At 38.0% G+C, this 26,377-nt stretch overlaps 1 protein-coding gene and 1 long non-coding RNA gene across 7 annotated transcripts in view; one reads left to right on the top strand and one right to left on the bottom strand.

The window, feature by feature from the left end:
- Positions 1–2,811: 2,811 nt before the first annotated feature.
- On the bottom strand, positions 2,812–25,551 carry LOC141513359 (uncharacterized). The gene is made up of 3 exons (XR_012475775.1): positions 23,933–25,551; positions 12,041–12,112; positions 2,812–10,445 (listed from the first exon to the last, which is right to left on the bottom strand). It is a non-coding gene; the product is annotated as an uncharacterized LOC141513359 (long non-coding RNA).
- LOC141513352 (sodium/potassium-transporting ATPase subunit alpha-2-like) overlaps positions 10,393–26,377 on the top strand; it is a 57,741-nt gene continuing 41,756 nt past the window's right edge. For 4 of the 6 annotated variants that reach the window (XM_074223083.1, XM_074223087.1, XM_074223085.1 and 1 more), the window contains exons 1-8: positions 10,393–10,579; positions 11,607–11,676; positions 11,861–11,920; positions 12,415–12,618; positions 13,214–13,327; positions 20,642–20,776; positions 21,581–21,698; positions 23,808–24,076. In XM_074223083.1, the coding sequence (XP_074079184.1) occupies positions 10,488–10,579; positions 11,607–11,676; positions 11,861–11,920; positions 12,415–12,618; positions 13,214–13,327; positions 20,642–20,776; positions 21,581–21,698; positions 23,808–24,076 (1,062 nt within the window). In that variant the 5' untranslated portion in view covers positions 10,393–10,487. The remainder of the gene's footprint in view (positions 10,580–11,606; positions 11,677–11,860; positions 11,921–12,414; positions 12,619–13,213; positions 13,328–20,641; positions 20,777–21,580; positions 21,699–23,807; positions 24,077–26,377) is intronic. The other 2 variants (XM_074223086.1, XM_074223084.1) reach the window with 2 other exon arrangements.

The raw sequence follows: 26,377 nt of genomic DNA, 5'->3' as shown, positions 1-26,377 counted from the left end.
GTTTTTGCAAGGCAGTGGGGTTAAGTGACTTGCCCAAGTTCACACAGCTAGGTAATTGTTAAATGTCCAAGGCTGGATTTGAACTCAGGTCCTCCTGACTCCTGACTCCAGGGCCAGTGCTCTAGCCACTCTCTCCACACTATCTACTCCCCCATAAACAAAATCTCAAAGGAAAATATGCTAATTGGACACAAGCCCAACAAAAATTCCTGGTAAGAGCTAAAAAAATGCTTTTCAAAATCAAATAAGAATGATAGATGAAACATGAGATAAATAAATGAGATCAAAGGAAGAAAATTATGAAAAGACAATAATGCTTGGTAAAAAGAGGCACAAAATTACTGGGGAAAATGCCTTAAAAATCAGAATTAACCAAAGAGATTGGAAAAAGAGGTATAAAGCTTCATTAACTCCTTCTAAAATATAATTGGCCAAATGTGAAAGAGGTATAAAAGTTCACTGAAGAAAATAATTTCTTAAAAATTAGAATTGGGCAAATGGAAACTAATGACTCCATGAAACATCAAACATCAAGAAACAATAAAGTAAAGTTAAAAGAACAAAAAAAAAAGAAAATGGGTGATATCTCATTGGAAAAACAACTGATCTGGAAAACAGATCAAGAAGAGATAATTTAAAAATTATTAAACTACCTGAAAACCATGATCAGAAAAATTATCAAATAAAATGACACTCATCCTAGAACCCAAAGGCAAAATATTGAAAGAATTCACTGATCATTTGAAAGAGATCCCCAAATAAAAACTCTTAGGAATATCATAACTAAATTCCAGAGCTCCCGGGTCAGAGAGAAAATACTTCAAGCAGTCAAAAATATCATACAAATACTGTGGAATCACAATATCATACAAGATTTAGCTTACCACCTTAAAGGAGCAGAGAGTTGGATTATGATATTCCAGAAGGCAGAAGAGCTAGAATTACAAATAAGAATAACTTACACAACAAAACTATAATCCTTCAAGTAACCAAGTGACTATTTAATGAAATAGATTTCAAACATTCCTTATGAAAAGACCAGAGCTATGGAAACAATGTAAAGATTATCAAACTGCCTTCTGTTGGGGGGGGGGGATGGGGGAGGAAAGAGAAAGTGAAGAAAAATTGTAAAATTCAAAACCTTATAGAAAATGATAGGTAGAAACTATTATTGAATATAATTGGAAAACAAATAAAATATTAATAAAAAGAAAAGACCAGAGCTAAATAGAAAATTTGACTTTCAAATAAAAGACTCAAAAAATAAAAAGACTCAAAAAAAGTATGAAAAGGGAACCATGAAAGAGAAATCAAAAGAATTTAATAAAATAAAACTGTTTCTCTTTCTTTATGAGAAGATATATTATTAAGGCAATTAGAAAAATTCTACACGGACAAAAGGTGCTAAAAGCGAGTCAGGTAGAGATGATATAAAAACATTGGATGGGCAAGAAGGGATAAGGGAGAAGAATGGGGAAATCTATCTCACATAAAAGAGGCACACAAGGAAGAACCTTAATACTGGAGGAGAAAATAATGCTGGTGGAGAGGAAGGCGATACTTGAACTTTATTTACATCTAAATTGGCTCAAATAGAGAAATACACAGACATCTAGATAGATAGATAGATAAACATACACACTCAATTTAGTATAGAAATCTATTTTACCCAACTCTGGGAATTGTCAAGCAAAGAAATTACAGAAGGATAGAGGTGTGTGTGTGTGTGTGTGTGTGTGTGTGTGTGTGTGTGTGTGTGTGTATGGGGGTATGAAGGTGCGTGAGATAAAAGGGAGGGTAGATAAAAGAAGGCAATGTTCAGAGAAAAACAGACTTTAGAAGAGGAACAGGATAATAAGAGACTACAGAAGAAAATAGAATGAATAGAAATCACAATTAATAATCATAACTGTGAAAATGAATGAGATTAAGTCACCTATAAGATAAAAGCAGACAGAAGAATAGATTAGGAATCAGAATTCAACAATATGTTGTTTACAAGATACATACTTGAAACAAAGGTTAAGTTGCCCAGAGTCACACAACTAGTAAATATCTGAGGCTGGATTTGAATTCAGGTCTTCCTGACTCCAGGCCCAGTGCTTTATTCACTGAGCCACCTAGCTGAGGGCAGGATGGTAGATGGCTCTAGAGGAGAAAGTGAGGCTGGTGGACTTAGCACATCCCCCACACTCAAAATCTAATTCACTTGTTTGTCACGGCATCACCCCCCTGATATCATGGTCTTCTTTGAAAATGAAGGACAAAAGTTATTACTTGAAATAAAAATACAAAGGCAGAGCTAAAATAAGTGGTTTAAGTAGAATTTATTATACTTTGGATGATGTAAAAAAAAGACAAGGATAGCAATCAAGATCGCAGACATAAAAAAAAAAGAAAAAATAGACCAATTAAAAAAATAAGCAAGCATGGTATCCAAATTCTAATAGGAAAAGTTAAATGAATTACAGGAAGAAATAGTCAGTAAAACTATATTAGTTGAAGATCTCAACTTTCTTTTCTCAGGAGTTAGATATATCTAACCATAAAACAGGAACAAAGATGCTTAGGAGATGAATAAATCTTAGAAAATTAGATATGATAGACCTATGGAGAAAACTGAATGGGAATAGAAAGTTTACCTTTTTCTCAGTTATACATAATATCTTCACAAAGACTAACAAAAAAATCAAAAATAATATCTTTTCAGAAAATAATGCAATATTTACATTCAATAAAGGGTCATAGAATCAAGGATTAAAAGTTCATTGTAAACTAAATAATCTAATTCTAAAGAATGAGTGTGTGAAAGAACAAATAAAAACAATCATTAAAGAGAATGATAATAATTAGACAACACACCAGAATCTGTGGGATGCAGCCAAAATAGTATAGGGGAAATACCAAAAATGCTGAATATAGAGAAACATTATTTTCTGCAGAATGAAGTAAACAGAGCTAAGAAAACATTCATAGTTAGTACAAGATTGTAAACAGAAAGAGCAATATCTAAAGTGAATGTTACATTTTAGAGGCAATGTAGAAAAATTGGGACATTAAGGCACTGCTGGTAGAGTTGTGAACTAATCCAACCATACTGGAAAGCAATTTAAATATTCCCAAAGGATGATAAAACTGTGCATACTCTAAACTAGCAATACCACACCATCAGGGCTATATCCCAAAGAGATTAAAAAATAAGAAAAAAGGATCTACATGCACAAAAAATATTTGTAGCAGCTCTTTTCCATGATGGCAAAGAATTAGAAATTGATGGAATATACATCATTTGGGGAACGACTGATTAAGTTGCAGTATATTGGGTATGATGGAATACTATTGTACTATAAGAAATGATGAGTAAGATGCTTTCACAAAAATCTAGACAAACTTAAATGAACTAATGCAAAGTGAAGTCAGCAGAACCAGAAAAGTAATGTGCATAGCAACAACAGTATCATGTGATGACCCACTTTGAATGACTTAGGTATTCTCAGCAATACAATGATCCTAAGCTATTCCAAAGAATAAATGAAAAATGCTATCTCCCTCCAACAAAGAACTAATAGATCCTGAATGCTGACTGAAACATACTTTTTTTATTTTATTTTTTAATTCTGAATTTTCTTCACAACATGACTGATATGGACATGTTTTTGCATGTCTGAATATGTATAATCAATATTAAATTGCTTTTTTCAAAGTGTGTGGAAGAGAAGGTGGGAAGGAGAGAATTTGAAACTCAAAAATTTTTAAATATTAAAAAATTTTATCTACATGTAATTGAGGAAAAAATAAAAATTAAATCTTAAAGGGAATGTTTCAAATTTATCAGTCAATTAATCAATAAGCATTTATTAAGTCTCTACTTTTTGCAGAGCACGCTGCTATATGCTGGCGATACAAAAAAAAAAAAAGAGGCTAAGGACAGTCTTTACCCTGAAGGAATTTACAATCTAATGGGGGGAGAAAACACACAAGCAATTATATGCAATGCAAACTATATGTGGAAAAAATAGAAAATAATTAACAGAAGGAAGGTATCAGAATTAAGAAGGATTGGAGAAGGTTTCCTTTAGAAAAGGGAAATTTAATTGAACTTAAAAGGAATTCAGACAGGTCAGTAGTTGGAGTAGAGTGTCATGGGGAGAGAGAATAACTAAAACCAAGAGACAGTCTTGCTTGTCAAGCCAACATCAAATAGTGCCTCTCAGTAAATAATGAGTTGGTAAATAATGGAAAGGTAGAAGAGGCTTGGTAATTTAGGGCTTTGAATGTGAAATAGCACATTTTGTAATAGCTTCTGGAGGCAATAGGGAGCCACTAGAGTTTATTGAGTGTGTTGGGGAGGTAGGGGGGCAGTGTTGCAGATGTGAAATGATCAGATCTGCACTTTAGGAAAATCACTTTAGTAGTTGAATAGAGGATGGATAGGAGTAAGGAGACATGAAGCAGATAGATCCACTGGCAGACTAATGCAATAATAGGTATAAGGTGAAATGGACAACTCTTGACAATGGTACGGATACAGAAGGTGAGAAGTAGTAAGGAGATGAGAATAAATAACCCCTTCATTGTGAGCTTGAGGGACTGGGAAGATAGTGTTGCCTTCTATAGTAGTAGGGAAAGGAGAGAATGGGAGGAGGGTTTGGGGAAAAGATAATGAGTTCGACTTTGAACATATTGAATTTCAGATCTCGACTGAACATCCAGTTTGAGATGTCTGAAAAGCCGAAGAAGACATAAGACAGGTGGTCTGCAGAGAAGTTAGGGCAGGATAAGTAAATTTGAGAATAATTAGCATAGAGATGGTAATTAAATCTGTGAGAGTTGATGAGATCACTAAGTGAAATAGTATAGAGGAAGAAGGGAAGAAGATTCAGGACAGAACTTTGAGGAACACCTACCATTAAAGGATGTGACCTAGAAGAATATCCAGCAAGGAAGACAGAGTCCATACTGTCAGGTAATAGAAGAACCAGGAGAGTAGTGTCCTGAAAACCTAGAGAAGAGAGTATCTAGGAGGAGAGAGTGATCAACAGTGACACAGTGGGCTTCTGAGAAGAATGAGGAATGAGAAAATGTTTTTTAATTTGTAAATTAAATTATCATTAATAATTCTGGAGAAAGTGGTTTCCATGAAGTAATAAAGCTGGAAACAGTATTGTAAGGAATTAAGAAAAGAGTGAGAGTTGTTGGTGGAGTTGTGAACTGATCCAACCATTCTGGAGAATAATTTCGGACTATGCCCAAAAGGCAATAAAACTATGCATGCTATTTGATCCAGCAATACCACTATTAGATCTATATCTCAAAAAGATCATAAAAAGGGGAAAAGATCCACTTGTTCAAAAATATTTATAGCAGATCTTTTTGGGGTGGCAAAGAATTAGAAATTGAGGGGCTGATCATAATTTTGGCAATAGATGAATAAATTGTGGTATATGAATGTGATGGAGTACTGTTATTCTGTAAGAAATCATGAGCAGTCAGAGTGGTCAGACCTAAGAAAAGCAAGAAAAATACTTGCAGGAACTGATGTTGAGTGAAGTGAGTAGAACCAGGAGAATATTGTAGATATTAATAGTAACATTGTGAGATATCAACTATGAAGGACTTAACTCCTCTCAGCAGTTCAGTGATCAAGGACAGTTCTAAAAGATTTGTGATGGAAAATGTCATCCACATCCAGAGAAAAAACTATGGAATCTGAATTCAGAGCAAAATATACTTTTTTTTTTTACTTTTTGGAACTTTTGTGTTTTTTTTTCCTTTTTTCCCTTTTGCTATGATTCTTCTTTTACAACATGACTAATACAGAACTATGCTAAACATGATTTCACATATATAACCTATATTGATTACTCACTGCCTTGGGGAGAGTGGAGAGAAGGGAGAAACAGAAAAATGTGGAACTCAAAACCTTACAAAAATATGAATGTTGAAAACTGTCACTGTATGTAATTGGAAAAAACCAAATAACTTAAAAAAAGAAAAGAGAGGATAGAAAGTGGAAGCACATATTGTAGAAGGGAGGCCTTTTTGAGGAGTTTAGCTGCAAAGGACTGAAGACATAAAAAAAACAGTGAAATGGCTCAAATAAGGATATTTTGAAGATGAGGGAGATATGGGGAATGTTCATATGTAGTAAGAAATGAGTTAGTAGACAAGAAGAGACTGAAAATAAGTGAAAGAGTGGGGGATCACAGAAGGAGCATAATTCCAAAGAAAAGAAATGAAAAGACACCCCCTCCTACACTTACCCCACCTCATCTCATCTCATCCTTTTGCAGAAGTTGGAAGACTGAGTGAAGTTCATAATAATAATAGAATTTATAGAATAGCATTTTAAAATTTGCCAAACATTTTGCAATTATGATTTCCAACAAACCTCATAACAACTCTAGGAGGAAAATATTGTTATTATCCTCCTTTTATAGAGAAGACGACCGAGATAAATAGAGGTAAGTGACTTGCTCACAGTAATTCAGCAATTAAGTGTTTGAATTTGAACTCAGGAGTGCACTAAGATTTTAGTGCTCAAATGATTTAAGCTCAGGTCTTCCTGACCCCAGGCTTAATATTCTATCCATTGAGCCATCTAGCTGCACATATTTTCACACTTTTTCAATGTATTGATCCATTTTGCTGACTTTTTCTCTTCTTTTTTTGATTTTAAAAAATATCTATTACATGAGATGGTTCTCTGAGGGAGGAATGTTAGGAGAAATTTTGTTGATGTAAACAAAAGAACAAAATATATTTATAAAAGCAAGTGAGAATTAAACTAATGAACTGTGGGATTTCATATAGGTTGTTGATAATGTTGATGACTCATATACTCATTCTCTTTAATTCTCATATCTTAGAATACACTGTAGTGAAATTATATACTTCCTTCAGTCTCACTTCTAAGTGAGACTTATTAAGTGTGCTTGCTATTTTTCTTATATTCAAATTCAAAAGAACATTTTTGAACATTTACGTACAAGAAATTGTGCTGTAAGCTATACAAAGATGAACATGACTAGGTTTTTAATCTTCAAAGTATTCACAGTCTAATAATAGGAATGAAGCACAGAGTGAAGGCACATGGAAAGCAAAGGGAAAAGAACCATTAGTTCCCAGGAAGAATGAATCTCTTTTGATCAGTTGGAGACAACAGGGACTTTGATATTGGAGGGTTGCTGTTTAGGTCCTAATAAACTAGAAGAGGGCAGGAAGATAGCACAGTTGATAGAAAGTTAGACCTAGATTCAGAAGACTCAACTCATGGAATGAATCTCTCTGTGTTCAAATCTGACCTCAGTCACTTTCTAGCTGTGTGACCCTGAACAAGTTACTTAATTCTGCTTGTCTGTTTCCTCATACGTAAAATGAGTTGGAGAAGGAAATGGCAAATCTAGTATCTTTGCCTAGAAGAGTTACAAGTACAGGTTCAGCAATATGCTCTGCATCAACTGTTTTATAAGGACCAAGTTAAGAGAGGTTTATCACCAGAAAGTTGGCTCCTAGGTGATGAATTTTTGTGGTCATGGTAACTCAAGAAGATTTTTTTAAATAAAGCACGAAGGATTTGTTTCTTCCACAAAGGGAGAAGAATCTATGCCTATGAAATAGTTTGAAGTATGGAAGAAGTAAAGTAAAGACATTATCCTGACCCCCTATCATGTAGGTGCACATTTTAAGAGATTTTTCCTTCTCTTTTTTTGATTAAAATCGTTTTTATTAAGATAGCTTAATAAAAATGGCACACCTCTCTCAAGGTGGGAGAGAGGGGCACTCTTTTTTTTTTAACAGTAGTGTTAACAATGACTTTTCATTGAGTTTACTCTGACATGGTTGCAAGAATACAACATCAGAATAAGAAAAATTGGGTTTAAAACTTGGATCTGTCTAATACCTAGATAGAAGATAGTATCAATTTCTTCATGTATAAGATAAGATCAAGTGAATCAGATGATAGGAGGTAGTATAGGGCAGTGGGTTCATCTCCAAGTTCCACTATCTCTAGAATCCCAGGCTAGTCACTTAGTTTTCCTCCTCTGTAAAATGAGAGGCTTGGACTAGATGACCCCTAAGGTCCTTTGAATCTCCAAATCTATAATCCTAAAACGTATATATTTCACTTCTATCATGTTATATTCATTTCACCCAGACTCATTCACTCATGCAGTAAGGCAAAATAGAATTAGAGAATGATAGCATTAGAGTTGGTCAGGACCTTAGAAATTCATTTGATCTAGTCCTTCAATGTTATAGATAAGGGAAGCAGGTCTAGAGAAATGAAGAGACTTGAACCAGATTTGAGGTCTTTTCCCTGTACTTCAAAATTCCAGTCTCAAAACCTCATAATTTTTTTATGAGTTCACAGATTTAGAGAAAGGAACTTAATAATAATTTTCTTGTTCAGTCATGTCTGACTCTTTGTGATTCCATCTAGGGTTTTCTTCAAACTATTTCTGAAGTAGCTGGCCATTTCCTTCTCCAACCCATTTTCCAGATGAGGAACTGAGGCAAACAGAATTAAATGACTTAGAATCACATAGCTAGTAAGTGTCTAAAGATAGATTTGAACTCAGGTCCTCCTAACTCCAGGGCCAGGTGCCAGGGCCACTGTACCACCTACCTGTCCCTCATAATGATAATAGCTAGAACTTTTACAGTACCTTCTCAGTGCCAAGTGCTTGACAAATATTATCTCATTTGATCCTCACCCCTGTGGGAAAGGGAGTTATTACTCACATAAAGATAAGGAAACTGAGGCAAACAGGTTATGTGAATTGCCCAAGGTCACAGAGTTAGAAGTATCTGAGGCTAAATTTAAACTTCCTGCCTCCAAGTTCAGTATTTTATCAACTGTTTATGTTAGCTAACTTCTTACTGTCAAGATCATCTAATCCAGAGGAATCAAACAAGTCTCCAGTAGACTGAACCCACAACACTCTGGGACCCACAACACTCTGGAGTGTAGAAAGAACCACATAAATATTTGCAATTGGGAAATATATTTATCAAAATAAACAAAAATATAATAAAATGCTATATTTTAAAACTAGTCAATAGATGACCCTTAGGGATCCTTCAGTTTGGTTCAGTGACCCCCCCATTTCTATTTTAATTTGATAGTACTTATTATACCTGACTTTAGTGAAGAGGAAATTGAGGTCTGAAGAGGAAGAGGGTGGAGTTATCTCCAAAGATCAAGCTGGTATAAACAGACAAAACTGGGGTTGTACCTACAGACTCTAACTCCAAGCCATGTAGTCTTTCTACTACACCATAACTGTTAAACAGAAGTGGAAACCTTTTTTCTGCTAAGGGTCGTTTGGATATTTTTAACAACATTCTCAGGCCATACAAAATTATCAACTTAAAAATTAGCCTTTTATATTTAATCAAACATTTAATGAATTCTGCCTATGCTTTCCAGAGCTGTATATAGTCTGCAGGTCAGATATTCCTGACCCTACACTAAAACAAATGCCCATTTTCATCAACCAAAGGACTGAGGGAACAATTGATTTGAGAGATGGTGGGATCAAGTGACAGTAATGGGTAGAAACCAGGCTTCCAAGGAAGGAAAAACTGGGTTTAAAGCCAGCCTCTGACACAAACTAGCTCTCTGATCAAGGCTCAGATCAAGTCTCCCTATCAATGTTCTCTAATGCAACTTTAAAACTGTAAAGTGAAGAGATATTGAACTGAATTGGTAGACAGGATGTAGTTTTCCATGGGGACTCTCTTCCTCCCCTTCATCAATAAAATCATAGTTTTAGTTCCACAAGTAGTACAAGTCAAGTGGGTAAGATACTTGGGCAAGATACTTCCCATTGATGGCCATCTCCAGTCATCTCCAATGACATCTGGTCATTGGACCCAAATGACTATGGAGGAGAAAGTGAGGCTGGTGACTTTACACAGCTCCCCCTCACTCACTCAAATCCAGTTCATTTGTGTGTCACAGCAACACCTGGCAGGGACATTAGAGGTAATCTAGACTAGTCCTTTCATTTTAGAGATGAGGAAAGTGAGGTCTGGCAAGGTGAAGCTATCTGAGTCCAGGATCTCTGTCTGGCTCCCGATCTAGGCTCTTTTCTGTGACCAGCAGCCTTGATCTCATCATTTCAGCCTCTTCTTCCTCACTGAGAGGATTCTCTTCCACTCTTTCATGCCCCCACTCTCTTTGGACTCTGTCTCTGGATTTCTCTAAAACAAAGGGATGCCAGAGACCCCGACCTCACTCCGGGGGTGTTCCTAGGGCAGACCCAAACCCTCACCCCTCCACCCCCACCCCATAGGCTGGAGGATTGCTCCTCAACATCACTCCTCAACCCAGAGGGTTCATGTTCTCAGAGTGGGGGAGGGGCAGAGATAACTGGGGAAGACTGGAGTGGACTGAACAGAGCAGGTCCATCACCACGGCAACCGGCTGTCCTCTCTTGCTGTAGAGGAGAGAAGCAGAGAGGAGCAGTTAGCTTCTCAGAATGGCTACCAAAGAAGAAACCGATCCCAGGTTTCTGCCTATCCCTGCCCCTCCTAACCTCACTTCTGTTCCTAACTCCTTCTTCTCCCTCAGGTACTTGCCCTATTTCAAATTTACACTCTCCCTTGGTCTCAGATCCCTTCTCCCTCAAACCCAAATGATAACCCTTTTTTTAGTTTAGTCCTTGAAGCCCTTCACCTCTCTTTTATTATACATCATTGCCCTCACCCTACAGCTCTTGTTCCCCTCACCCCACAGTTGCTGATCCCCTCAACCCTTCATTCCTTGACCCCCCTCAATCCTTAATCACTTGGATCCCCATTCTCAATCCCCTCATCCTTTCATCCCCTAATCTCCCACCCTTATCCTTGATCCCCTCATCTCTTCATTCGCTGATTCCCCTCAGTACCCATCCTTGATCCCCTTAGTCTTAGTGACCCTTAGTCTCTGATCCCCTAAAAACCTAGTTCCTGATTCCCTTAGCCCAGTCCCTGATCCCCTCACCCCTCACTGAGTTCCTGATGATTTCACTACCACCCCTCAGACCTTGATTCTTTATACCCCCTCTTATTCCCTCAGTTCCTAACCTCAGTCTCTCAATCACTGATCCTTCCTCACCTTCCCACCCCCAATCTCTGATCTCTTTACCCCATAGTATCTATTTCATCCACTTCAGTCTCAGACCCGCTTTACCTCATCTGCTTTGTTCTCACCTTATTCCCTGATTTTCTGAATCTCTTAATATCAGATATTCTTACTCCTTGAATTCCTCCATCAATTAATTCCTCCTCAGTCCCTAGTCTCCCCAGTCATACCCAGTCTCTCACTACCTGGTCACTTCACCTTCCTCACCATTGACAAACTTCTAATGCTTCATTCAAAACCCTCACTTTCTAATCCCCTGCCCTCCCTTTTTTTTTCTTTATCCCTTAAGAACTTAACGTCCTCATTATTTCATTCCCATTATCATCTCTTTTTTTAATTTACTCACCCCTACTCTAAGCTCACTGGGCCTCCTCCCCCTTCTCCCCCCCACCATGGTGTCTGGGAGAAAGAATCAAGGAACAGTACCTTCTCATGGGCACTATTTCTTCAAATTCTCTACTCAAATTCATAATAGATTGAAAAAGAAAAAAAGTCTGAAGAAAGGAAATAAAAACATGGAAGAGCTCAAGAAGGGAGTGGAGACGGTAAGACCCTTCAGAACACAAAATAGCAACTTTCCCTAAAACGAAACCATCCCAAAAACCTTTTAACACCCTCCTCAAGAACTGACATTAAAAAATCCACTGTTCTCCCAGTGATCTTTATTAACCCTATCTGAAAAAGCAATTTGACCTCTGGCCTTACTTCCTCTCTCGGCTGTCCCTTCAGGATGCCCACTTGCTGACTCTGGAGCAGCTAAGCCTAAAATATGAAGTTGACCTGTCTATGGTGAGTTAAAGGGTTCCCTGGGATAGGAAGAAGAATAGGCATTCCCCCATTTCTGGTCCGCATGTCACACACACACACACACACACACACACACACACACACACACACACAGAAACATACCTTTTTTTTCTCTTCCTTCCCCTGCCCTTGTGTCTGAATTTTCAATGGATTGGGAACCCATGGTAGATAGAGCTGTAATCATAACAATATCTTATATTTTTATAGTGTTTGACCTTTCACAAAGCACTTTTACATCAGTTCTTTCATTTGAGCTTCAATAACCCCACAAGGTAATCAGAATAGATATAATTGTCCATATTTTTAAAAGATTAAGAACTTTAAGTGAGAAGTGAACATAGACAAAACTAGAAACTAGCTCTTTTTGTCTGAGTTCAGTTTTGTTTTTACTACCATTTGATCCCTTCTCATCACTGGTTTCTTGGCTTTCTTCATTGGTTCCTTATCTACACCACCATCATCACCCCTCTACTCAGGGTCTCTCTCAAAGACGGGCAAAGGAAATCTTGGATCGGGATGGGCCCAACACCCTCACCCCACCCCCCACCACTCCTGAATGGATCAAGTTCTGTCATCAGTTTTTCGGGGGCTTCTCCATCCTGCTATGGATCGGGTCCACCCTCTGTTTTTTGGCCTACAGCATTCAGAGTTACGTGGATGAACAGGTTGAAAAAGATAATGTGAGTTTGTATACCTGATACCTATTGGATCCTCCCACTCAAGGTTCATAGCCTAACTCCTAAACTTTTGTAGTCCAGCTACCTGGTTCAAGCCCCCAAACCCTCAGGCACCCTCTAAATCAGCCATCCCCTAATGGCCTCAGTGTCCCTAAATTGTACCTCCATTCCCCTTCCCCACATTGCCATTGCTCAACTCAATGAGAAAGTATTGCCCTTTATTCATTAACTCATCTGATCATCCCAGTATTTTCCTTCCTGTTTTTCCCCTTCAGAATCCTGAGGAAACACCCTTTTATCCCCAAGGACTAGGAAGAGTTTAATCTCTGTCCTCTGCTTCCCCCCTTCCCCCTTCCTCCCCTCAACCCTAGGCCTTTTCTCCAGGAACTATTTTTACTTTAGCTAAGTCTGACTACTCTCATTCCTCTATTCCCATCCCCCCTTTATTCCTTCAGGTCCCTCATCTGTTATCTCCTATACATGGTGCCCTGGGGAAACTGGGATTTCACATCAGACCCACTGCTAGTCAGGGTTAGTTGACTTCCTAAGGATAGGGATGTTGACAAGACTGGTCTGACCTGCTTTCTCTACTCCCCAGTTGTTTTTGGGCTTGGTGCTGGCAGCCATGGTCATTATCACTGGCTGTTTCTCCTATAGCCAGGAGGCCAAGAGCTCTAAGATTATGGAATCATTCAAGAATTTGGTGCCACAGGTAGGGTTTTTTGGGTAGGGGATACAAAGTATAACCTAACATTTGGAGGGTCTAATGGGGACTTTACCATAGATTAGGTCCCTGGTGAGTTAGGTCCTATACTAACTTAAGGGCTAGAGTCTTGGAGTGAGGCATGAGGAGTATTTATGAGGGTAGTTCTTCCCTTAACTTTAGGCTTCAAAAGAGAGACACTTCTCCATTCTCACCTCTAGGATAAGGTTCTACAAATCAGAGAACAATATTTTTTAATCTAACTCTGGTATGAGACACAGCCTGATGGGTCCCTTCTCAAGAACAGAACATTGATGAATAAGCTAGGAGACCTACAAAGTATTGAGGGAAAGAGAAGGATCTAATAAACATTCAGAACCAATTGAGTATAAGGCATTATACTAAATAACTGGGTATGCACATATAAAAGAAGACACATGCCCTCATGGAGCATACAATCTCATCTTGACATAAGATTTATAAACAACTATAATACTCTTGTGATCATGCAAAGGAAAAATCCACACAGACAAATTTGAGAAGAGAGAAATCCCTTTCAGTTAGGGCATTAGAGAAGGTTTCATGTATTTGAATTGAATTTTGAATGATTTCAAAAGACAGAAATGAGTAGGGTCAGAACAATGGAAATCCATTCTAGATATGAAGGATTATGTGAACATAGATAGGAAGACCAGAGATGAAGAAATATTAAGTACCAAGGATTATTCAGCAGGTAAAGAGAGGAATCTGACAAAACATTAGAAAGGCAAATTGTGATCTTTGAATGCCAAGATAAGGAGTTTATATTTATTTTGGTAAACCATGAGGAAGAACCCCATAAATGCTTTGTTTTGTTTTAAACAGAGTAATGGTATGAATATATCAATGGGTTAAAAAATGTGACAACAAAAACAAAGTACAGCAAGAAATTGTCTGGAGACTTAGCTTAAAAGAGCTATATAAACACCAAAAACTTATAACTGACCTAAGAGGACCATATAAGCTGAAAATAGAGGAGAGAAATACCTATTTACATCTGCTAAACCACAGAGTGGAATCATAAAACTGAAAGGGACCTTGGAAGTCTTCTAGAGGGAGTAATGGTAGAGGGGAAAGAATTCTAGATTTTAGAGTTGAAGAACCTGCAGTCAAACCCCAAATATGCACCCTTAGTAGTCGTATGATTTTGGATACTGCTTGACTTCCTTTCCTTGTCTGTAAAATGGTTTCCTAAAATATGTCCAAATCTCTCTCTCTCTCTCTCTCTCTGTATGTGTGTATATATATATATATATATATATATATATATATATATATATATGTTCTGTCTAGGATAGGGTTGGATGGGATTATTATCTTTCTCATTGGGACTTTCTTGGCAAAGACACTGTAGTGATTTGCCATTTCCATCTCCAACTCATTTTAATGATGAGGAAAAGGAAGCAAAGGAGGTTAAGTGACTGGCTCAGGGTAGAACAGCTAGTTTCTAAGGTCTGATTTGAACTTAAGAAGATGAATCATCTTGACTTCTGGCTAGGCACTCTAGGTCCATCCACCACCTAACTGCTCCTTTATTTTTTTACCCAATACCAAATTGTTTTGATGATTACTACTTTGAGTATACTTTGAGATCTGGTACTGATTTGTTTCCTTTCTTTCAACCTTTTTTCATTAATTCTCCTGATATTCTTCACCTTTTGTTCCTCAGATGAATTTTGTTATTCTTTTTTTCTAGATCTATAAAGTAATCCTTTGATAGTTTGATTGGTATGGCACTAAATAAGTAAATTAATTTGAGTAGTATTGTCATTTTTTATTATATTGATTCAACCTACTCCTGAACATTTAATATTTCTCCAAATATTTAGATCTATTTATTTGTACAAAGAGTATTTTGCAATTGTGTTCATATTGCTCCTAACTCTTAACTATTGTGTCTTGGCAAATAGACTCCCAAGTATTTTATACTTCTATTGTATTTTCAACAGAACATTTCTAAGTTGAGATAATTTTGGAGCCTACCCAACATATTAGCTGTCCTATACAAATTCATTTATAAAGGTGGTCTGTATTCTGTCTTCTTCTTCTAAGTCATTGAATAAAATCTTAAACAGAACAAGACCTAATTCAAAACCTTGAAATGCTATATTAGAGACACATTTTGAGTTTGACATGGATCAATTAATCATGACTTTTATAATCCATTCAGTTGTTTCCAAATCCATTTAACCATAATTATCTAGTCCATGTCTCTTCATCTTTTCCCTAATGTTAACAAAAAAAACTGCCTAATGCCTTGCATGGTATTCCCTAAATCTATTAGTCTCATAGTCTTACCTAAAATGAAATGAGTCTCTTCTGGCATGATCTATTCCCTAGTGAATTCATGTAGTTTTTAGTAACCATTACTTCCTTTTATAAATGCCCACAAATCATCCCTTCAATAATCTCAAATTTTTCTAGGACCACAAATTAAGCTAACTGAAATTCTATTCTCTTCCTTTTTTTTTGAAATTTGAGATTGTGCCTCTCTTCAGTCCTATAACAATACCTTTCTCATTTCCCACAATTCTTCAGTCACTGACATTAGCTCTTCTTAACTAAACACTTGAAAAAGATCTCCATCCTCAGTGCCTTTTACTTCCTTTCCACTTATTATTTTTTTGAACCCTCTGCAGTCTGACCTCCAACTTTTTCAATTGAATCTGATTTTTCCAAAATTAAAAAAAATCCACCTCTTAAATTCCAAATTGAATAGCCTTTTTGCAAGTATTGTCCTTCTGACATCTTTGTAGCATTTGACAGTCTCCCCTGGGTACTCCCTGGACTTTTAATGATACTGTTCTCTTGGTTATCTTCCTTCCTGTATCCTTCTCATTCTCCTTTGCTAGATCTTCATCCTTGTCATGCCCACTAACTCTGGTAGAATTCTTTTATCTTGGATCTTTCTCTTGATGACTAATAGTCTCTAGTCTTCCTCTTGAGCTTTAGTTACTTATTACTAACTTTCTATTTTACATTTCCAAATTGATTATCTCTTGGGCATCTCAATCTCAACCAATAGCAATCAGAGCTCATTTTCTTCACTCCAAAACCCACCTCTCTTCTGAAGTTCTCTAACCTTTCAATCACTAAAGGTGCCATTCTCAATTTCTTGCTCTTCCTTGTCACACATATCTAACCATGTCTAAATCTTGACATTCCCATCTCTACAACATCTCTCATCTACACCCGCTTCTCACTACTCACACAGCCACCACTTTAGCTTAGTCCCTCATCACATCTTGCCTGAACTATTCCTATAGTCATCTAAATCTTTTCCAATCTCTAGTCTGTTCCCATTCCATTTATTTTTCACAAAATTTCCAAAGTTGGGGCAGCTAGGTGGCGCAGTGGATAGAGCACCAGCCCTGGAGTCAGTAGTACCTGAGTTCAAATCCGACCACAGACACTTAATACCTAGCTGTGTGGCCTTGGGCAAGCCACTTAACCCAACTGCCTTGCAAAAAACCCTAAAAATACTTTCAAAGTTATTTTACCCAAAGTATATCAATCTCTTACTTCTAGGATTAAATATAAACTCTTCTACGTGGCATTTAAAGCTCCTTACTACATGGCTCAGACTTCTCAAGTCTTTTATGTCACTACCCTCTGCTCACTCTTCAGTCTAGTCAGTTTAGAGTCAAATCAAGTCATCAAGCACTTATTAAACACCTACTATATGCCTGGTCTGCTAAGTTTTGAAGATACTAAGACAAGTAAACACCTGTTTTCAAGTCCTCAGGGAGCAGGCACCCTCTGGGACCCAATGTGCCACCAGGTGGCGCCCTGAGGCTAGGTTACTTGACAGACCTCAAGCATGTTTAAAATTAATCTGGATTTCTGCAACCTCTACAACCTCTGCAACCTGCAACATGCTACCTCAAAGTGCGTGTCTGGACTTTGGCCCAATCTAGGATTAAAAGTGAAAAGTCATTATTTCTAGGATTTAAAGTGAAAATTTATATTTCACAGCTCTTACCCCAGTAAGATTCTTATCTCTTTTTCCCTGCTATGGAACCCAAAGGAAAGAAAACACTCATGTTATAGATTATATATACTGGATGAATTCAGGATTTTAGAGGATGTAGCATTAAGACTTCAAGCAGCTAAGAGCTGCCTTCTCCACTTTTAGCAGTGAAGTGTGCTAGAGGTAGTAGAGGAAATTTGTAGAGGAGAGGAATTAAACATCATCCTCACTCCCCCCTCAAAAGAGAATCATAACATAGGGAAAATAGAAATCCTTTCCCAACAAATGATAACACACACTTGCATGCACATGTCTCTTGTAGAGATAAATGAAATTTCCTAAATAAATTCCAGGATTCAGACAATCACTGGAAGCCAATATCTCATTGTATTTCTCCCTATGGACAAAAGTCCCACAAATTAAAGGTAAAAATTCATGATCTTAAGGTGTAGTTTTCTACTCTAAGCTATTAAACTGCTTCCCCAATCTCCAGAAGCCCAAGAGTGGTGTAGCTACTACAGATAACACTGCTAGACAACCAACATCAAACTAAGGAGTTTTTCCAGACTCATAAGGGAAGGATAGAAATGTCCTTTTCTGAGGATGCCTGGTTTCTGACCTGTGTTCAAGGAAAGAAACAAGAGGCAGTCAAGAATTTGAAGCCTTGGGACAGCTAGGTGGCACAGTGGATAGAGCACTGGCCCTGGAGTCAGGAGTACCTGGGTTCAAATCCGACCTCAGATCCTTAATAATTACCTAACTGTGTGGCCTTGGGCAAGCCTTACCAAAAAAAAAAAAAAAATTGAAGTCTTATCAGGTCTACCCAGGCAAGTATGTGTTCCCACTGCTATCAGAAACTGAAAATCTTCCCCTCCTAGATTTATTTTTTTTATGAAGGCAAACTAGGTCATCTTTTGCTTCAATTCTTACTTAGACTTTAATTATGGAATGGGGACTAATTCAGACAAACTTGAGATTTGCAAAAGACCTTAGCAAGTCAAGGTCTCCCAAGGCATCCACAATCATCACCAGTCATCCTGGATCTCTGTCTGGACACTGGACTCTGATGTCTCTGGAGGAGAGAGAGAGAAGCTAGTGACTTTGCACAGCTCTGCCTCACCCTAATCCAATTCACTTGGACTTCCTCCTCTTAATGACTTTGGTCCTCTTCAAGAATGAATGACAAACAAGGTATAATTACCAATACCTTTGTGAATCAGGAGAGTAGAGAAATTCTCTTTTCTTCATTGCAAAAAGTCCAAGGGAGAGAAAGCACTAGAAGAATTCTGAAGAAAGAAGGGTCCAAAAGAAATAGAACTGTTTGTCCTCACATTTCTTGAATGTCCCAAAATGTCCTAAAAATGTCGTTTTGCCTCAATTATTAACCATCTTCAACCCTGATCATGGAGTCAATCTAGAATTGTCCTCTCAGTGAGGTAGGTACATACCCTTTGGCAAGGGACTGGAACACATGTCCAGTTCCATAGTTGATCCATGATTAATACCACAGTCTGGCTTCTCTGCTTAATCACCTTGATATCACCCCTGTGTACTACCAAAACCCTATTTTCTCTTCTTCCCACTTATCAAACTCAAGTATTTCCTCTTACTTTGCCACTTCCCAGCTGTGATTGCTTAACTTCTGTCAGGGAACTATGTGGAATTTAGGTAGAGAGATGAGTGGTAAGGGATTGGAAAAATTTGAAATATCTTTCATTTCAAAAAGCAAATGAACCAAAGACTATAAGCTTGATGTTGACTCTTTGTAAAATTCTAGGACAGGATTATTAAAGGGATGATTTATTATCTCTTAAAAGAGAAAAGGTGGTAATGGATAATAAGAGGGTTCTTTTTTTTTGCAAGGGAAATGGGGTTAAGTGGCTTGCCCAAAGCTACACAGCTAGGTAATTATTAAGTGTCCGAGGCCGGATTTGAACCCAGGTACTCCTGACTCCAGGGCCGGTGCTTTATCCACTGCGCCACCTAGCCCCCCCCCCCCAAGAGGGTTCTTTAAGAACTGCTTTATCCTTGAATGTCAAGAAGTCAACATTTTATCTTAGTGGTGAAAGGAAAACACTGAAACTTCTTGGATAGGGATGTGACATGGTCAGGCTTGTGTAAACAAAAAGATAGGGTACATTCTTCCCTCTTCAGTTTTTTCAATCAGAATCATGTGGTTGGAAAGCAAAGGCATTTTGGTTCTTCAGTGCTCAAAGGTTTTAACCCCCTAAACAGAGACCTCCCCACAGACTTCTGTAAAAAAGAACTTCTGGGGTGGCTAGGTGGCACAGTGGATAGAGTACCGGCCCTGGAGTCAGGAGTACCTAAGTTCAAATCCGGCCTCAGACACTTAATAATTACCTAGCTGTGTGGCCTTGGGCAAGCCACTTAACCCCATTGCCCTGCAAAAACCTTAAATAAGCAAACAAACAAATAGATAGATAAATAGATAGAACTTCTCCCCCACTAAACAGATCTTCCTTTCCTCTAATGGAGAAACCATCAAAAAGAAACTAAGCAATTCAGATACCCACTGAAACAAATCACTCTTAAAAGAGAGTCTCCCCAGCTAAAAAATGGAAATTCAAAGACAGAATCAGCTCACATCATCTGTGAAAGAGACTAATGAAGTTATTCAGTAGCAGCTGAATCAGTCACCCAGGATAGAGAAAATAGTCAGCTGGTTAGAGGTCTTTTGCTCTAGCCATAAGCTATGCTGATCCAGCAGTATTAAAATTTGTACTAAGTCACACAGTTCTCTGCTCATAAACTGAAGTGAGTCCTTTGGTTTCAAGCCTATGATCTACTCCTCCATGGATATTTATTCTCAGACTGGTTGTTTTGTTTGATAACGAGAGGAATCTAGGAATGGCAATGGGGATCAAGTTATATAGAAAAGTCACTATCCACTGAGGAAAATGAAATAGCAATAAGGAGATTATAGCTAATTCAGTATGCTTGTGTTCCAGGGATTGTCAGGGTAAGAAAAGGAGAAGCTAATGTAGAGGGACATAGAAACTACAGATGGGGGGAAGTCTTAAGTTGAAGGAGATATTTAATGGAAAAATTTGTGGAATCAAGCAGCCTCAAAAGACCTGTTGTCTCTTGATTGATGTGACAGCATGGCTTTCAATCACATAGTCCTAACTCTTCATAGGTGAAAATGTTCTGGCACAGATTTCTATCAGCAAGTTGCTATTTGGGAAGGGAATTGGATGAAAGTTTCATAGGTGAAGTTCAGCCAAAAAGTTCAGCTAAAACCCAATGTCAGGAGAAGGAAGCCTTAACAGTAACCTCCAATTATCTCTCCATAGAAAGCCATAGTGATTCGGGAAGGGGAGAAGAGTCAGATCGATGCAGCGAATGTGGTTAAGGGAGACTTGGTGGAGGTGAAGAGCGGAGACCAAATTCCTGCTGATTTGCGGGTCATAATTTCTTATGGATGTAAGGTAAGTCTGCAGGCCTGAGAGGAACTATCTAAGGTGCCCTTGATTAGACCAGAATTGAGAATCTTAGCAGGGTGGGGAGGAGGCCAAGCTAGAGAAACTAGAACTATGGTATTGTTATAGATCCAGAAAAGAGAGAATTGTGTCCCTCAAACCCCAAGAAGACAACAAGAGAGAGGGGAGTCCTGTGGATAGGAGGTAGTAGTATCTGTCTCTCCATGCTTGTGCCTCTGACCCCTTTGATACTCTCTTTAAGCAGAAGCTCCATTTAGATTATCTGTTTGAGTGAGGCATAGTAGTAGTTCTTCTTGCATATGGATTGAACTCCTGGATAGTCATTACCATCCCTCCCAACTCAACTTCTATCATTTTGTGACTATGTGTATCCTGTTGATACTAGCAGGAATGGGCCTCTGGGTGGGTTTAGTTCCTAGAACTCTCTTGCAAAACTACTTTGTGGGTATAGATGGAGATAGAGATAGAGAGAGAGAAAGAGAGAGAGAGAGATGATAGAGAGATAGAGATAGCGAGATAGATAGATATAGATAGATAGATAGAGATAGATATATAGATAGATATAGACATAGACATAGACATAGATATAGATATAGATATAGATAGATTCTGGATCTATTTATGCATGTTTAAATAAATGTTAGTTCCCTAAATTTAGGTCAGAGACTTGCCTTTTTTTCTTTCTCCTCTCAGTACCTAATACATGGTAAATATTTGATAAATACTTATTGCTTGTATCATGTATCTGACTCCACATACACCCAGCTGATGATCTTTTCTTTTCCATCTCAGGTGGATAATTCATCCCTGACTGGTGAGTCAGAGCCACAAAGTCGTTCTCCTGATTGCAGTGACACCAATCCCCTAGAAACTCATAACATCTGCTTCTTTTCTACCAGCTGCGTGGAAGGTGAAGTTTGTATGACCACTTGCTTAATCCATTAAGTGTTAATGAAATTCTCATGTGCTAACTAATTAGTAGCGTAAAAAAGACAGACAGGAGGGCTATAGTTGGGATTCCATTTCAATTGCCCTTCTCAGCAGAGAGTTTCAACATCTCCCCAAATCTTGGACCCAGAAAGGAGATCTTTCTACTTGTGAGGTACACTAGGATACTGGATAGTAAAGTAGTGGAAAGGATTTGATGTACCTCTCAAGCAGAAGACATAGCCAAACTTCTGTTCATTCAGAAGAGGGCAACAAGGGTAGTGAGGGGAATGAAAGCTATATCATAATGATTAAGGGAATGACCTGGGGATGTTTAACCTGAAGAGAACTTAAGTTACACATGATAACTGTCTTAAGATTAAGATAACTGTCTTCTTGAGTTTGGCTTTATAGAACAGAACTAGGAATGTGGGGAAGAGAGATTTAGGTTTAGTATATGAAAAAAATTCCAAACAATTAGAGTTATACAAAATCGGAACAAGTGCCTTTGAAGGAAGAATAAAATATCTATCTTTCACTAAAGTTTTTTTTAAGAGAGTCAAGAGAATAATGAAATGAGGTTCCTATTAAGGTTATAAATTATATGGTCTCTGAGGTCCTGTCCAAATCTGAGATTCATTGAAGTCTGCGGGGCCCAATCTGACTTGAGTTTTGATTTTGGAAGCCAGAGCAAATATCAGCCATGGAGAAAAGGAAAAGTCAGAACCAGATCACAGGGTAGGGTCAAGAATATTGGCCTTACCAGGAAGCTGTTCTTTAAGTCAATGTGCTGAGAAACTGCAGCACATTTAACATGCAAATACCAGCCTAGTTGCTGTATTTTTTCTGCTTATTTTAAATTTTAAATATTACCTAGTCTATGTTCTTATAATTTAATCCTACCATCTTCTAAAATCCCATGATTAAAACAAAATGCAAATCTTTTAAAAAATATATTGGTCTTAGAGACACAAAAATGTGGATTTAAATCTCAGTTCTATCATTTATCAGTGTGACTCTAGGCAAGTCATTTCAAAACAGTTTTCCTCTTCTCTAAAATGGAGACTTTAATATTTGCACTATCTCTCAGGGTTATAGTAAGGAAAGCATTTGAAAACCTTAAAGCCTTATAAAAATATCATTATTATAACAGAGAGTTCAGATGGTCAGGTAGTCAATCTTCCCATCCATAATGATTCTTCTTCCCTCAGATCTTACAAGTGATTTGATTTGAACTCACTTGTCACCTATTATTTAGTGTGATAGTATAAATATTTGTGTAAATGCTGATGAAGGAGAAAGAAGGAAGGTAACTAAATACATGGATTCTATGGCTTGGGGTGCGCACCAGAACACAAAAAGTTCCAATTGGCTATAACAGGGTTGGGATAGAGTTCTAGAGCAAAGATAAGCAAGGTGTTTGGCCTTATATTGCTACCAGATAGAGGACCACATGGCTCCATTTTGGAAAAGAATCTACTAAGCAAAAGAAAAGAGCAAATGGAATTACAGTTTGTCATAATGAAGTATTAAACACGGAGAGTAATTAGTTAACAAAACATTTGTCTCAAGAGACTGTGAAATGTTCCAACAAACTTTCAGAACAGAAGAGAAATTATCTGTCAGGTCTGAATATAGAGGAGGCTGGTGACATGGTGATTGAAGATCAGGGGTAGTTTATGAGAGAGAATGAATGACGTGTGTATATAATGCTTTTAAGTGCTATATAATGCCAAGTGCTTTACATAGATTACCTTCCTTTAACCTCACAATCACCCTGAGAGGTAGACATTTCTATCCCCAACTTATAAATAGGGAAACAGAAGTTCCAAGAGTAGTCAACTTGCCTATGGTCAGTCATATAATGCTAATAAGTATCTAAGGATGAATTTAACTTGGGTTTTCCTGATTCTAAGTCTGGAACTTTAAAACATTCCACCACACTGTCTCTCTGGATAAGAAAGATCCCCAAAGGGGCTTGAGTCTCTGGTTCAATTTTGAATGTTATCCCTTTCCTCTGACCAGGTTCAAAGCTTTCCCCATAGAAAGAAAAGAGCACTTTTAATAATCATCCTTCCCCCTTTATCCACAGGATCAGCCCGGGGCATTGTGATTGCCACTGGAGACAGCACAGTGATAGGCCACATTGCCTCATTGACCTCTGTCTTGGAACCTGGCCAGACACCCATTGCCATTGAGATTGAGAACTTTATTCACCTGATCACAGCGTTGGCTGTACTTCTGGGCACCACCTTCTTCTTTCTCTCCCTCCTCCTGGGTTATAGCTGGCTACAGGCTGTCATCTTCCTCATTGGCATCATCGTGGCCAACGTACCTGAGGGGCTACTGGCCACTGTCACTGTGAGTGGACAAGGACAAAAGTTGGGGACAAGGTAGCCTTACAGAAGGGTTAAGGCAGAGTTGTGGACTTTATACTATACCTCTGAGACATGTCACATGGCACTCTATTAACTAATATCTGCTTTCATACACCTCTGCATAGTATTCTAGGTATAGGAGGCTACAGAGCACCATGAAAAGAGTACTGGGTTTAAAGTCAAAAGACTTCATTTTGAATCCTCTATCATGTACTAACTAGAGGACCACTGATAAACCACTTCTCTTCTTTAAGGCTCAGTTTCCATAGCTGTAAAATGAAGGCATTAAACAAGATGGTTTCTAAGATCTTGACTAGCTATAAATAGTTGCCAGAAATTAATTTACTTTTCAAAATTGTGCTGACTCCCATTCCCTCCATTCTTTGCCCTGCCATGATCCTTCTATTTCCAATGTGCTTTCTTCTATGAGATAGAGTATGGTATGGTAGAAGAAAGATCAGAAGAACTGGGTTCTAATCTAAATCTGAGTTCTAATCCAAACCCAGTTACATTACCTTAAATAAATATTATCCCTGCCAGGTCTCAATTTCCACATTCATTAAATGGTGACCTAAAATAATTGAATTTTAAAGCTTAGGGATCATAGAAGAAGACCTTAGAAAGATCATGTAGTATAACTTCCTACCTAGGAAAGGAACCATTTCTATGATTGTCATCAATTCTATTTCATTTTACTCAATTCAATAAGGACTTATACAAAGAGAAAAATAAAAGTCCTCTCCTCATTTACATTCTACTAGCAGGAAATAATATGTATAAATATAAGTAACTATGAAATAAATGTTAAGTATTCTCCTGACCACCACCACTTATTTATGATTAGAAGAATAAGGAGAGACCTCTTGTAGGAGTTAACATTTGAACTAAAACTCTAAAGGAGCTGGGAATTCCAAGAGTCAGAGGTGAAAAGGGAGAGCATTCCAGTAAGCTTGTACAAAGGCAGGATGGGAAGGAGGGGCCATTAGAAGGAAAAGATATGTAGCCTGTTTTAACTAGAATGTAACATGTGTGAATCTATATGAAATCAGTTAAGCCAGATAAGGAAGGACATAAGAGCCTAACAGAGTAGTTTATAGCTTATTCCAGAGACACTGGAGAATGACTGAAGTTTCCTGATCAAGGTAGTGATGTAGTCAGACTTGTGCTTGAAGAATATAAATATGACAGCTGTGTGGAGGATGGATTGAGTGAGGAGAGACTTGGGGTAGGGAGATCTATTAGGTGTTCATTGCTAAAAATACAGCTAAGAACCTGAATTGAGTGATATCCATGTGAGTAAAGAGAAGGGGATACCACAGATGTGGAATAGACTATCCATGCCAAGTGATTTAGATATATTGTATGTTATTTGGGTATGGTTATACACACATATACACACAAACATACACACACATACATTCATAGATATATGTCATTGAGTATGATGCCAAATGAAAAGTCTCCTCTTCCCTCCCTCCCCTCCCATCTCCTCTTCTCTCTTCCTCTCCTCTCCCCTCTTCTTCCTTCTCTCCCCTCTCTTAGGAGAGGACTTTCATTTGTGCCAGCTCCTGTTAGCAATCTGATCTCCCATCCCCAATATGGAGAAACTCTAATGTAAAAAGAAGCAACTTTCTCTTTGACCTCAGGCCTTCCATTTTGTACCTTGAAGGAAAAAAAGGAAGAAAGTTTGTGGGGAAGGAGACTTCTTTCTCATGCTATAGAAGTTTGATTTCTGTCTTCTCCTTCCTAATCTCCAGATGCAATGGTTAATAAGGGAGAGTGGAGTATGGAAACTGCTTCCTATTTGAGCATCTAATTTTTGGGCCTTCTCTCTTACACTGTATTTGTCTCTAGATCAATCTCCAGCCTCCTTTGAGAAGAGGAGTGGCACCTTCCATTCATTTATGACCATTCTCATGCCCGGTTTTCTAGGTCATCATCCAAATCCTATTAAGCACCCCGCCCCAGTATTTGATTTCTTATTCCAATTCCCGTCAATCCTCCCACTCCAAACACTAACCTCTCCCTCCATTCTACTTTTTGAAATGATGCTGCTGATAATTCTCCTTCATTCTCAAAGAAAGTCATGACATCAGAGAGGTGATGCCCTGGCAGGTACATGAACTGGATTTAAATGGGGGGGGTGCTAAGTCACCAGTCCCACTTTCTCCTCAAGACCTATCTGGATTAGCCAGTGGCCAAATGTGAATCAGAATAACTGGAGATGACCCTGAATGTGATGTAGAGTTAAGTGACTTGGCCAAGGTCACATAGCTAGTAAATG

Source organism: Macrotis lagotis, chromosome 2, assembly GCF_037893015.1.
Source record: "Macrotis lagotis isolate mMagLag1 chromosome 2, bilby.v1.9.chrom.fasta, whole genome shotgun sequence".
Lineage (NCBI taxonomy): Eukaryota > Metazoa > Chordata > Mammalia > Peramelemorphia > Peramelidae > Macrotis > Macrotis lagotis.
Note: the sequence above shows the minus strand (reverse complement) of the source record. Positions and strands in the feature narration are given on the sequence as shown.